Source organism: Bos mutus, chromosome 10, assembly GCF_027580195.1.
Source record: "Bos mutus isolate GX-2022 chromosome 10, NWIPB_WYAK_1.1, whole genome shotgun sequence".
Taxonomy (NCBI): domain Eukaryota; kingdom Metazoa; phylum Chordata; class Mammalia; order Artiodactyla; family Bovidae; genus Bos; species Bos mutus.
The window spans coordinates 98028108-98042511 of NC_091626.1; the positions used below are offsets into that span (position 1 = coordinate 98028108).

General features: G+C 49.8%; 1 protein-coding gene across 2 annotated transcripts in view; it reads right to left on the reverse strand.

Moving 5' to 3' along the window:
- Window positions 1-14404, reverse strand: part of ESRRB (estrogen related receptor beta) — a 182301-nt gene that overhangs the window by 20564 nt on the left and 147333 nt on the right. For both annotated transcript variants that reach the window (XM_070378460.1, XM_070378459.1), the window contains exon 3: window positions 13131-13247. In XM_070378460.1, the coding sequence (XP_070234561.1) occupies window positions 13131-13247 (117 nt within the window). The remainder of the gene's footprint in view (window positions 1-13130; window positions 13248-14404) is intronic.

The following is a 14404-nucleotide window of genomic DNA, read 5'->3' on the forward strand; positions in this document are numbered from 1 at the left end:
CACGTTGGCTCTCACGGCCTTGGTCTCAGTGTAGAGATGGAAGCTGTGGTTATACCAACTCTGCTCGCAGCATGTGGCTTTTGCAACAAGAGACAAAATAGTGGGGAAATGGTTGGTAAATCGGAAAGTGGTTTCAGTAGCCGAGCGAGGCCATTACTCCCATGGCTCTGGGTCCCAGCACTTCACGTGCCACCTCCAACTCAACAGGCTTTTAGTGGCCAGGGTCCCGTCTGCCCCAGTTCTGAGATCTCCCTTCCCCATAACACTGCCCCACAGTCAGGGTGTATCAATGACCATTTAGGGTAGAGCTGTCCAGGGTCATAGATCCTGGTTGGGGTTGGGCAGATGGGCCCCCATCTAAATGAATAGCCCAAACCATCCCAAAGGCAGTTCATATCCTGGACGCACCTTTGAAGGCCCAGTTCAAGTATTATCTCTACTGGGAAACCTTTCCAGACTCCCCTGGCAGAGCTGACCATGCCATTCTTGGGCTCCCTTTGTCCTTTCTGTGGTACAGCCACCAAGGTCAAAACAACTCTTCACCATTGTACACCATGCGCCCATCTCCCTGGTGGATTGTGGGCAACTCCTGGACAAGGACTTTCATTTATCATTGCAGTCCCGGTTCAGCACCCAGCTTATGGGAGGCAATCAAGTGTCTTAGTAAAGTGATGTGCCCGTTAAAATGAAGCCCTTCCGACTAAAGAAACAAGAGACTGTCCAGGTCTGATCCTTTCCCAGCTTCCATTTGTCTCTCCAGCCTCCAGAAATTCACTCTCTCAAGGCAGCCCATTCCTCCTGAAAATTTCCCCTGGTACTGACCTAAATTCTGTCCCCAGATCACTTCCTACCCTGCATTCCATCCACAGGATTAACTCCCTTCCACAAGACAACGCTTTATGGACTTGAACATCCTTGGACACCCTCCTTCCATTAAGCCAAGCGCCCTTTATTTCTTACATTTGTACAGTGTTTTCAGACCAGTCACCTCCTCACCTTCTATGCATTTGTCTTTATTGATATGATCTGCTCTGCCCTGAGAAGGTTCAGCCCCTCAGGGGCAGAGACAGTGCACAGAGATCTGCATTCCTTGGCACTCGGCCAAACAGACATTGGTCTGTGCTTATACTTACTATCTGCCAATGTGCGTGTTTTTTTCCTTGACTCTGCTGCACATATTTAGTGAACAAGAAGCAGCCCCTTCCCAAGAGGTAATGGTATGGACTGGGTTCTCATCCAGAGAGATACAGCAGCATCCTGCTGCTGCTGCTAAGTCACTTCAGTCGTGTTCAACTCTGTGCGACCCCATAGATGGCAGCCCACCAGGCTCCCCCGTCCCTGGGATTCTCCAGGCAAGAACACTGGAGTGGGTTGCCATTTCCTTCTCCAATGCATGAAAGTGAAAAGTGAAAATGAAGTCGCTCAGTCGTGTCCGACTCTTAGCGACCCCATGGACTGCAGCCCACCAGGCTCCTCTGTCCATGGGATTTTCCAGGCAAGAGTACTGGAGTGGGTTGCCATTGCCTTCTCCGAGCATGTTGTATCATGAATCCTTTAGAGGTGGATCACCAAATTCTAACCATTGGGTCTAATAGACATTCTTAGTTGTCTACCCAATTTTCATTCCATTCCCCCTTTTCCATGCTAACAGGATCCAGATTTTCTTCATACACACAATAAGCCCTAGCTAGTCTGAGCAATTTTGTTTCCTACATTTTCAGTCTCCCTGGTAACCGAGGCTGGTCATATGGCCTGGTTCTGGCCCATGGGATATAAGGGGAAGCCCATGGTGGGAGCTTCTGGGAATGGTTTTGCTTTTCTGATAAAAGAGACAGACATTGTTGGTGCAGCTCTTTTTGCCTTTCTTCTGCCCTGACCTGGAAGATGAACCCTAGAGCTGTGGCAACCACCTTGCAACCATGAAGCAGCCATGTGAAGATACCAAACACCAGAGAAGAAAGGCAGAGCCTGAGCCCCTGATGCTGTGACCGAGAAGTCCATGCAATCGCCCATCTCTGGACTTCTTGTTTGGCGGGGAAATCAATCTCATTTATTGATGCTTAAGCCACTAGCAGTCAAGTTCTCTGTAACTTGCAGCAAAAAGCAATTTTCACTGATACGATGTGCAATTACTTTTTAAATTAGGATACTTAAGTCTTAACAAACAGCAAATGGAAAGAAAATAAAGGTGGGGATTCGAACCTGAAATGAGAGTAGACTTATTGTTTGTGTTCTTATATTAGTGAAATATATAAAAGGCAGGCTTAGGGAGCATATTAAAATACTAAGTAATTTACAGTTACTGTCTGGGATTATTACATTGTATCATCTTATTGATACTTTCTGAATTTAAAGAGGCATCAATAATATTCTCAGGTAAAGTATACCAGATCTCCAAATACTATAATAAATACTTATCCTTTGCTTTAATGACTGTTCAGTACAGTTTAATCCCTTAACATGTGCAGGCCAAAATAAAGTATTCATAAGTGTGTCATTTGAATACAAAAAAGGTTGATAATTGCTGGAATACATGTACCATGAAGACTGAGGCCTTTAGCTGAGCCCAGGCCCGGATAAGAACCTCTCCTCCTTCTTGGCCAACATGGTAACCCCCTTAAATCTAACAGACATAAGTATAAGATGAAGTTCACCTCTCCTGACCAGTTGCTCCCTGGTGCTGCCCCTGCTGTAAATGCTGCATGTGTATTATTTCATTTAGGGATTGCAACAACCCTATGAGGGAGCTTCTATTATTATCCCATTTACAGATGGGGGAAAATGAGTCACTTGCCAAAGCCTCATAGGAAGGAATGTGATCTGACGCCAGAGCCCAGGCTCTCAACCACTCCTGCATGCTACGTCTCTCAAGGGGCCCTGAGTCACTGTGGTGGTAGAAGAAATGCAGTGGGGGGCCAGGGCCACACTGCACGCCCCTGGGGACCATTCACCTGCAATTCCATCTGAATGTGCCCTGGAGCTGTGCCTCCCAGCGCCCTGCAGTCTGTGTGTAATACACCTAGAACCACTGAATTGTACACTTTACCTGGGTGAATTATATCTCAGTATAGTAATCATATAATCATATATAAATATATAATTACTACCTGCTTTTTTCATTTGAAAAGCCCCTGATGCTGGGAAAGATTGAAGGCAGGAGAAGGAGATGACAAAGGATGAGATGGTTGGATGGCATCACCGACTCAATGGACATGAGTTCGAGTAAACTACAGGAGTTGGTGATGGACAGGGAGGCCTGTCCATGGGGTCGCAAAGAGTCGGACACGACTGAGTGACTGAACTGAACGGATAGTAATTGTATCTCAAAATAGTAATATGCCCGGTACGCAGTAGGCACTTAGTAGGAATCTCTTTCCTTTCTTTGCCTAGGAAAGTGGTAGTGTCTGCCTTGAACTGCCTCATGGGAAGAGAGAGAAACACACCCCCTTAGTTATAACTACTGTGGGTCAGATGTGTTAAACAAAACCTCTCAAGAAACCAAGATTCAGAGACGCAGAGTACTGTGCCCAAGGGCACACGGTGCCAACACAGGTACCCCCCTGAATGTGCTCAGCTGAGCCCACACAGTCCCCAACCCCCAGGAGCCTTATCCCTGGGCTGGTCTCCCTACACTTGCAATGCCCAACCCCACTTCCCAGCTCAGGGCACAGGAAAGAGCAAAGAAGCTGCTGGGCTGCTCTGGGAAGAAACTGCTTGGAGGTGGGGGGGATAGGGGGGTGCTCCCCCAAGCCTCTGCCCCATCTGCTGACCTCTCCAACCGACCACAGGCATGTCAGAGCAGCCAGGGCTGACGGCTGCTGCGCCCTAGATCAGATGACCACTTGCTGACTTGTAAGATCAGGCTTCTGACTTTTTTCTTAATGAAAGTAAATAACTCCTGCACCCCCCACCCCTCAACTCCCCGCTTTCTTCTCCAGTGCCCTCCCTAAGCTGGCCGAGATCCCAGCCTTTCGGAAGTAAAAATAGCAGAGTATGCAGGGGCGGCAGCAGCTGCGGGGTAGGGGTGGGGGGCAGTTTAAGTTTCTTTCTTTTATCCCAAGAACTAAAAATAACCAGGTAAAGCTGGGGAAAGCATGGCCCCGCACCTGGCCCACAGCCTGTCCCTGTGACAGGCACTGAGGGTCACATTTCTCTTCCCACAGGAAACGCTCAGGCAAGGTTCTGAGCCTGGGTCTTCTCCTGTCCTGACACTGCAAAATTGTCATAGTCAAGACCCTTCTCTTCCCCCTAGAAATCCCCCCCCCAACCCGGCTCCCACCCACACCCACCCAATTGAATGTCCTTGGTTTATTAATGATGTATACAATGCTGTGCAGTTTGCAAAGCTCTTTCCACATCTCATTTGATCTGTGTCACAAAATTGAGGGAGAGAGAATATGTGATTATTACCATGCCCAAGTGAGAACTGAGGCTCAGAAAGGTCAGAGAACTCTCTCAGGGACGCACAGCCAGGAAAGGTCAGAGGGAGGATCTGAATCTTGATCTCCAAGGTTCTATCATCTGCTCTGAACTTGAGACCACCCATCCCGTATGACCATCAGAATGTCCTGAGAGCCTTTGAACGACACAGACCTTAAGGGCTTACCCCCTTCAAGGTTCTGAGTCAACTGGTTCTAAGTTAATAGGGGAGATATACAGGAAACGGTAATTTTGCAATCACTCCTCTAGTGACTCAGATTATCTACCAGGCCTGGGAAGCACTGCACTAAACCTGTTTTACACGGTACTTTTGTCTAAGCAGTGTTCCTTCCAGGAGGCTTCGATGTTGACTCTGTACCTATAAGTTCTACCAAACTATAGCTGACCCCTCTCCAGAAAGAGAAGCAACCCCCTCTAAAGGTGATAGGAGGACCCTGGGCTCCGGAGGGCCCAGGGACTGTGGGTCACGTGGACATGCTGATGCCCACCTAGCAGCCTAGAAGAATGCCCTAAACACTCATCCACAGCCCCTGCACAATCTGGGCTCCCTCCAGCCACCTGTCCTGCAGGGGTTTCTGGGTGACAGGTGAGCTCACCTTGCTGTCTCAGGCAGGACAGCTATCTTGGGCTGCCTTTCACCCTGCTGCCGTATCATAATATGAAGTGTGCCTCGCACTTGGCCCCCTACAAGCTCAGAGAATGAAACCTTGCAGGTGGATAAACACACATGCCGCCTAGTTCTCCAGGGCTTGTGCCAGCTGCTCCAGAGTGGGTGAGATGGCACTGGGGGATGAGGTCCTAGCCTTCTGCCTTTTAAAGAAGTGTCCACTCTCTTGCTGCTCTCTCCTCCGGACCCTTCCCACCCAGAGCACTATGTCCCCAAAGACATTTTGGCAGGGCTGAGTTATCCTTGCATTCCCACCTACCAAGAAGTCTCTAAAACTGAACACCTAACCAGGAAAAGCTGTTTCAGCCCAGTCTCTCTTTCCATTCCCTTCCTCTTCTTCTCATCTGGGGACAGGCTCTAGGCTACTGGCCAAGGCATCTACAATGAGTTGGACTGGGCTTCTTAGGAGGAATTCCTGGGACTTCCCTGGTGACCTAGTGGTTAAAACTCTGCCATGCAATGCAGGGGACAAGGGTTTGAAGCCCGCTCATTGCAACTACTGAGCTTGTGCACTCTGAAGCCTGTGTGCTGCAATTACTAAAGCCCAGGCACTCTGGAGCCCACACAACACAACTAGAGAGCCCGAGAACCACAGCGAAAGATCCCACACGATACAGTGAATATCTCATATACCACAACCAAGACCCAACACAGCTAAATACATTTTAAAAAAAAAGAATGAATTCCTGTATAACCAAGGAGACTAGATTCCCCCCAACTTGATTATTTACTAGCTGTGTGGCCTTGGGCAAATCACTTGAACTCAGCTGCACTAGATCAGTCATGGCAAAAAGCTGTGAGCTACACCACCACCCTCCATTTCCTAGTCTGTGGCAGACATTGCTAATCAACCACGACACTCTTGCCTACTGATTCCGGGTTCTGCCTAAGAAGCCTTTCAATCACGCATTCTAGGCAGCTGCCCCACACCCTAGAGTTGACAGTTCACCTAAAAGCAGTTTGCCATCCTGGAGCCAGCTCACTGTACTCAAAAGTCCAGTCCAGCAAAATCCAAGACCAACATGGGGAAGGCAGATCAGGTATGCATCTTTACAGTAGCAGGTTAAGAAAACACATTTAAAAAAAAAAATTGACACAGAAGTACAAACTGTAAAGGAAAAAACTGATAAATTCAATTTATTAATATTACTAACTTCTGTCCATCAAAGACTCCATAAAGAGAAGAAAGCTGCAAATGAGAAAAATGACTAGTAAAATGGCCAGAATATATGGAAAAATTGGGGACAGGCTCAGATAAGCACCTCGTGGAGCACAGCCCTGTGCTGGGAAAGATTGAGGGCAGGAGGAAAAGGGGATGACAGAGGACAAGATGGTTGGAGGGCATCACTGACTCAATGGACATGAGTTTAAGCAAGCTCCAGGAGATGGTGAAGGACAGGGAAGCCTGGCGTGCTGCAGTGCATGGGGTCACAAAGAGTTGGACACAACTGAGCGGCTGAACAACAAGAACAGCATATCGTCTGTGGCCGTGTTCACATTACAACAGCAGAGTTAAACAGACAGAGACCTTGTGGCCCACAAAGCCAAATGTGTGTATCCGGCTCCTATAATACAGAAATGAAAATAAATGAATTACAGAACCACACAAAAAGAAGCATTCATCTCAGAAATACTGACTAAAATAACCAAGATGCAGAAGAATATGTACAGTATAATTTCATTTAAAACTAAAAAACATGATATGATTCAAGATACAAACCTATGATAAAACTACAAAGAAAGGCAAGGAAAAATAATGTGAAATCAGGATAATAGTTGCCCCTGAAAGTAATGAATGGGGGCTTAGACACAGAGGGAACCTCAAAAGTAAGGGTAAAATTTCTTTTTCTTAGATCGTATGGACAGGACCAGTAGTCTTCCTACTTTACATGTGTTTTTGGCAAATAACAATGCCTGTCCTTTAAGATACGTTCTTTTCTTTTTCCATGCTGACACAGTTTTAGTTGGACACATGGCAGTCCCAGCTAAAGACTACAGTTCCCAGACATCCTTGCACAGATGTGTGGCCATGTGACTAGATTCCACCAATGGGCTGTAAATGGAAGGAACTTGTGCCACTCTGGCTCCAGCCATTGGAATGATTTGATGTAATGATTTATCTCCCAGACATGGGGATAACTGGGTCCACTTGCTAAGGATGCTAAAGCTGCCTAAACAGTCCTGGATCACCCTTGGCTCTTTGGACTATTTAATGAGAAAGAATTAAAATTTCATCTTGCTTAAGTCTGAGTTTTTTGTTTTGAGGAAGGCAGTCTCTTTGTACAGAAGTTTAGACTTACCTTAACTAATACAATATACTGTAAATATTTTTCTGGATCTACTAGATGCTTACTTTTTAAGGGATTGTTTTGCTTGTTTTTGTTTGTTTTTATTTTTAAAGTGGATGGATATACTAAGTGCTGTCAACTCTTCAGGAAAGTTGCATTGAGAAAGGCAACAGGGTAAGACAGCAGTAGCTGAACAGAGATAAAGTCTGGATCAAAGTCCAGATGTGAAAGTGAAAGTTGCTCAGTTGTGTCCAGCTCTTTGCAACCCCATGGACTATACAGTCCATGGAATTCTCCAGGCCAGAATACTGGAGTGGGCAGTTCCCTTCTCCAAGGGATCTTCCCAACACAGGGATTGAACCCAGGTCTCCCATATTGTAGGCGGATTCTTTGCCAGCTGAGCCACCAGGGAAGCCCAAGAATACTGGAGTGGGTAGCCTATCCCTTCTCCCACAGATTTTCCTGACCCAGGAATCAAACAGGGGTCTCCTGCATTGAAGGTAGATTCTTTACCAGCTGAGCTACCAGGGAAGCCCTAAGTATAGTTGTGGGTTTTTTAAATTAAATTTTGTTTCTGTGCCGATGAAAATGATCCAGCAGTGAGGAAGGTTTGATGGGGCTGGAAGCAGACATGATACTATGTGAAGTCCCTGATAAAGAGGAATGCAAGTTAGAGCAGAGGTGGGGAGATTGACTTTTGATAGGAATAGAAATACTTCTAACAAGAGTGAAGATGGAAAACAAGTGGGAAGGTTTGTGGATTCAACAGCAGGAAGTTTAGAAATTCCCTATTTAACTGTTTCTATTTTCTCAAGCAAATATGAAGCAAGGTCATCAGCCAAGGAGCAGGGAGGGAGGCTACGGGAGATTCAAAACTGCCCTCTGGAACACAGAAGAAATCAATGATTTAGCACAATGTGGAGTCTCTCAAATCAATGACCGACATCTTACTTTGTGGTACAACTCTAGGGGCTTTCTCCAGTGAATGGAGAGCAAGATGAATCAGGCGCTATCATCATTTCCGTTTTACAGAGGAGAGGGAGGCTTAAGACGTAAATCACCCAAGGAGCTGATAGATGTGCTACTGGGGTTTTACAGGGTCTATATGACCATTGAACCTGTTATCCAATGTCCAATGAGCCAAAGCCCTGAATGAACAGTAAGAAGAGCTCAGCACAGACAAGACCATCCTCTGCGACTTCGTTCAATCAACACAGTTCCTCACCAGAGTCATCAAGTCATCGAGGCTGAGTGGCCCCAGGTGTGAGGCCACACGGGAAGATATTGGGAGCCATCAGCTAGCTGTGTGTGCCTGTGCATATGTGCCTGTAGGGTGGAAAGTGGTTCAGGGCGATACAAACATCCATCAGAGTTCTTGGGCTCTAGTTCAAAACTGTTCTCTGAAGTGCTCAAGAGTTGTTTTGTTTCAGGACACTAATGTATTTTAGAAAAGAAAGAGAATTTTTAAAGGCAAGTCATCTCTCATCCTCTTTCTTCATTCATAGGGCCAGAGAAGTGGTATTTCTGGCATGGGCTAGAGGCAGGAGACTATAAATACAAAGCCATTAAATCCCATGCAGCAGGAACCTGATCGGGGCTGCCTTTTAATTTCCTGACATGAGCTGGCCACTAACCCAATTACCCAGAATCCCTGGAGGAGCCCTCTGCCTTCCCAACAAGCACAAAGAGAGTGAGAGCGTATTGCATGGACGGCAGCCCAGCTTTCACGGAAATCAAATATCTTTTAGAAAACACTTGGGGAAAGGCAGGCCAGGGGCTGAGGGGAGGAGGAAAGGGAGCAGACCTGGGAGGCTGGGGGCCTGAGGGAGGTAAAGTGAGCTGAGGAGAAGAAGTGTGCAGGGACAATCTGTGCAGGGTGATTTGCTGAATTTCCAGATGTGGGGGTGGGGGAGGGGGGTGCTGTGAAATGTAGCAAATGGTTTTCCAGGTACTCCTGGCTTAGGGGCCATGAGGCCACACCCTCACCCATCAGGGGAGACTGTCTCCACAGTCGTCCCAAGGGAGACCCTCTCATCCTCATTTTAGACCCCAGATGGGGTCCGCCCAAGGCAGATGCCGCCTCTAAGACTCCCACGAGCAAATCCAGGAAGAGAATCAGGGCAGCTGGACACCAATGTGCCCCGCCTAACACAGTGGTTGGATTTTCGAAAAGTTGAGACCATCTTTGAATCAAATACTGTTTGAATGTACCAGGGAAGCTGACCTCTTAAAGCAAGCCCACAGTGGATCTTACCAAGGAATTGTCCCATCTGGGCCTCACCTTGGCCTGGTGATGGAGAACAGGTTTCAGCATCAACACCCCTGCTCCACAGGTGAAGAAACAGGCGTCAAAGAAACAGCAGACACGGCAAGGACACCTCAGAGTCAGGAGAGGACGTGGGCACCAACTCAGCCCAGAGCAGATTTTGTATTCAGTTTCTTATAAAGAGAACCATCACCCTTTCCCCTGAAGATACAGATTTTCAAACACTGGGTTAAAGTGAGACAGACCCTTGGACATCACCTAGGTTCCACAGCTGAAGCTTCCAGAGCCAACAGCAGCCTCGAGGCAGAGGCTGAGCCAAAGAAAGCCCCACTTCTGACTTCCCTGGCAGGTGCTAGCCACCCACCCCCCGGCCCCACAATCACATGGCAACCTCTCAGTCATTTTACTTAAGAAAGAAAGACTGTAAAAGGCAACCAGAGCTGCTAGATAGAAGAGGGAAACGGGTGGGGAGGAGGGGGAAGGTGGCCTTCCATTCCCCACTTCCCCGGACCCCTCCCCCAGAAGACCCAGGAGCCCAGAGCCTGGCTCCCCAACACCCGAGGCCCGCCATGGAGCCTTGAAGATGGCAGGCCACCTTGGGGAAGACTGGAGTCTGCATTTCAGGGGTCAGGTCAGAGTCTGAAAGGAATCAGAGGGAGGCAAGGAGTCTGTGCTGACTCTGGGGACCTGGGCTCCCTGCTCATGGTGGGGGCCAAAGTGGAGGGGGGTGGCACCCCCCAAACAAAAGTAGGAGCCAGGGTAGCTGCCAAGAGCTACTGCCTGGCAGAGACCCAGGCTCGGCAATAAGGTACGTTCCTCCTAAGGGACCGGTCCCCGTGGAGCTCCTGATCCCAGCACCTTGCCAAGATTCGGCACCATGGGACAAGCTCAATGAGCTAAACGGAAGCCTTGGAGCCTTTGTGTCACCTTCCCTCGCCAACTACGGGGGCAGGGCAGAGCGGGGAGGGGAGCGTTCTAGGGTCCGCACCTCCTCCTGGGGCCCAAGCTCCTGAGGGGCCTAGGGCCGGACCCCAGGAAGCTCACCATGCTCCCCCACCCCCCAGCAGCCCATGCCAACATCCCGGGGCACACAGCATCCATCTCACTCCTCTTAAATGGCTGGGCTGCTGTTGCCGATGGATTGCGCCCTTGGCATCTGCTTCCTGGCCTGTGTGGATCTCCCTCATCATTCCCCTTTTCTGGAGGTCACTAGGAAGTACCCCGACTCTCTTCCCATCACTGGGTAGTCCCTAAAAAAAACTCTGTTCAAGGGCTGCCAAGTGGCCTGGGGACTGAGCGGCCATCCCCACTTTTTCCTTCTCTCTCTGTCCCTGGGACTGGCAGCCTCCCCAAGCCCTGACCTGTGCCATGGGGAGGAGACACAGCAGAGCAGAGAAGCTCCAGGCCCTAGGCTCCGGGACGCACACCCCTCAAACCAGCGTGAGTCCTCACAGGACTTGGGTTTGTACCCTTCAAATTCAGGAGTATATTGACAGCAATCAGCTTCCTTCAGCTCCCAGTTCTTCGGATGCTGTGAAATATGCTGAGAAAGGCTATGCACCCCACCCAGGAAAGGCTGCTGGACATTTGGTCCCCAGCTTGAGTCAGGACCCTCACACCAGCTTCCCAGAACATCCTCACAAGCTTAAGTGCAAGGAGTCTCTCCAAGGCTGAGAAAGCCTCTGATAGGTTCCTTGCAGGATGCAGGAGAGAAGTCAGGAGACCAGTGCTAAGGCGCGCCTCTGTGGACATTTGTTCACAGTTTCCTCATCTGTGGACCCCAGGATGCTTTGGAGGAGCAGAAAGAACCTGGTGCAGAAATCAGGGGACCTGGTTCGGCCACTAGCTTGAGTCCCTCCTACGGAGGGGTGGACCAAAATTGGGTAGAATCAAATAGACAAGCCTTTCAGCAGGTCCAGTGCAGCCTGTTTCTAATCTAGAAAGAGGACTGACTCTGTGGTCGATTCCTCCACTCCCACTTCGCAGAGCAGCTGGCCTGTGAGTAAGAGTTGAGTGGCCTTCTCCATCTCAAAAGTGTTACATGAAGCAACGAGTAAGACACGCAGTTTAAAAGCTGATGAGACATGTCGACACTGGGGTGGTGGAAGAACTGGGCTGGGCCGAGGTGAAGGAGAAGCCCAGATTGGAAGACAGAGGGAGGGAGTCCCGATTTGCACATCACAACAGTATCCAAGTCATCCTACTAACAAAGCACCTCCAATTTGGGCCCTCTGGCCCAGGGGGCGTGGAGAAGAGGCTGGGAAAAGGGCCCTGGTCTCCTCAAGGCTGGGCTGTAGAAGCCTCTTCCAGCAAGGGCCTGCGTTCCTATCCTGTCCCTTCCTCTTCTCTCCTAGCCCCTCAGGATCAGATCATCTGATCATCAGCACACACCGTTTTTCCTGCCTCCTCCCATTTCTGGAAGGATCCTAGGGCCCCAAACCATAGAAGCTAATCTGTAAGAATTGTCACTGGTTCCCCTTCAAAGCGGAGGAAGGAGAGAAACACACACAGACCCCATTTCCAAGTACGCTACTCAATGAGGGTCATCAGCCTGAGCAGATGGACGGGGAAGGTGGTGGAGAGACCGAGAGCTGTGCTGTCCTAATAACGAGAAGCACGGTCACTTTAAATTTTCTACTCGCCACCCTAAAGAAGGTTAAAAAGAAGCTGGTGATGTCAATGTCATAATATGGTTTGTTTAACCCAGTATACCCGGATTATCATCATCTCAACACGTAACCATTTTTAAAATTGTTACTGCCGTATTTCATAGGCCTTTTCACCATCTTAGTGAGTTTTCGAAGTCTGGGGTGTGTTTTACACTTAGAAGGCGAGGCTCATGCCGTGTTGGATGGCACGGTGCTAGAGGAGAAGCGGAGGCATGGGTCAGAGAAGGGGAGGGCAGGGGACAGGGGAGGGGACCACACTCGCCAGGTGACGGCCACGTCCAGGGCACCTGCCGAAGCAGAGGCTGACCGCGGCAGGTGAAGAGTACAGGACTTGCCATCCTCGGTCTCAAAGTCTCTGCACCCCCACACTCCATGGGCCACTGAGCATCTCAAGCCTTCCTTCCCTGGGAGAAGAGAGAGGCTGCCTGTTCCCGAGGACAGCCTTTCCCAGAAGCACCAAGCCAGCTTTCTAAGGGCCGAGTGGGGCTGTGATTCCCCAAAGGACCGTTGGTGGAGAATGTCCAACCTCCTGCCTCCCAAACCCCTCCACCCGAGGGCGTGGAGAGCTCTGCAGAGGCTGGGGGGCTGCACATCTGCCTGCAGGGGATGTGAGATGGCAACCCCAGGGACGGGGCCCTCACCTGGGCTGCAGGGAGAGACCGGTGTCTGGGTGCTGCCCGGGGAGAATGTCCAGAGCTTGCTGGCATCTCCCAGGGGATCTGAGCCTCCTCAGGGGAAGGCGAGTTCACCCGCGACCCGGGCCTCGGTTTGGCCCCATGTGGCCGAAGAGGGGCTCTTACCTTCCTTCAACATCCCCACTTTGAGGCATTTCATGAAGCGACAGGCCTGGCAGGACTTGCGCCTCCGTTTCGTGATCTCACACTCGTTGGTGGCCGGGCAGCTGTACTCGATGTTGCCTGGAAGCAGACACAGAAGGGTTGCCGGATGTGTCGGGGCCCCCCGCCCCAACCCACTGGCCACAGGCTAGATGGGGATTCACTGATCAGCTCACCATTCCCCCCACCACCCCGAGGTCCCCACGGGGCAGTGGCTGTCAAAGGATAAAGCACTCCGAGGCACTTTTCAGGGTGTTTCCAGCTCTCTTAAACACAGAGACCCCAGGGCCAGAGGTCAGGTCGGCCAAGCAGCCACAGCTTTGAAGAACGGTCACCCAGTTTCAAACAAGCTCAGCACAAGATGTGAGGGTTTTTTTTAATGAAAAAGAATTTTTTTTTTTACATGCACTCAGTGCTCTATTTATTTATGGCTGCGCTGGGTCTCCACTGCTGCGTGGGCTTTCTCTAGTTGAGGCCAGCTGGGGCTATTCCCTAGTTGCGGTGCAGGCTTATGGCTGTGGGCATGTGAGATGGCTTTCTCTTGTTGCAGGGCACAGGCTCTAGGCATGGGCGCCTCAGTCGTTGTGGCTCGCGGACTTAGGTGCTCCGCAGCACATGGAATCCTCCCAGACCACGGCTTGAATCCGTGTCCCCTGCACCGCCAGATGGACTGCCATCCACTGTGTCACCAGGGAAGCCCTGGTCACCCACAGTCTTGAAGCCACCACTGACCTGGGACCTCGAAACTCACTGAGCTGACATTTTATCCAAGGCAAAGAAATTTTATCCCCCTGCTGACTGGTCCTCTGCCCTCCAGCCTGGGCCCCAACTCATGGGAAAAGCCTCTTGGCAGCTCTGAGCCCTCAGGTGCCAGGGGCCTACCTCCCACATCCCACGGCTGAGGCCCAGGCCACCCAGCTTGGCTGACCTTGAGAAAAATCACTTTTCTATCACCAAGTCACAGTTTCCTCATCTGCAAAACAGTGTAATAACTGCTAAATGAAGGATCAAGTAAGACCATGGATATAAAACTGCTTTAAAAATCGTAAAGCGCGATTCAACGGGAGCTGGTGAATTTATAAGCACAGTTCCTCACTGCAGAGGGAATTTGTGATTAATTTTCCATGTCACCCCTTAAATGGGTGATAATGATGAGTTCCATGAACCTGGCCCCATGCCACAGAGGCTGTGAACCCCCAAAAGACAAGAGGTGTGCTGCTCACCAGGTCATTACAATG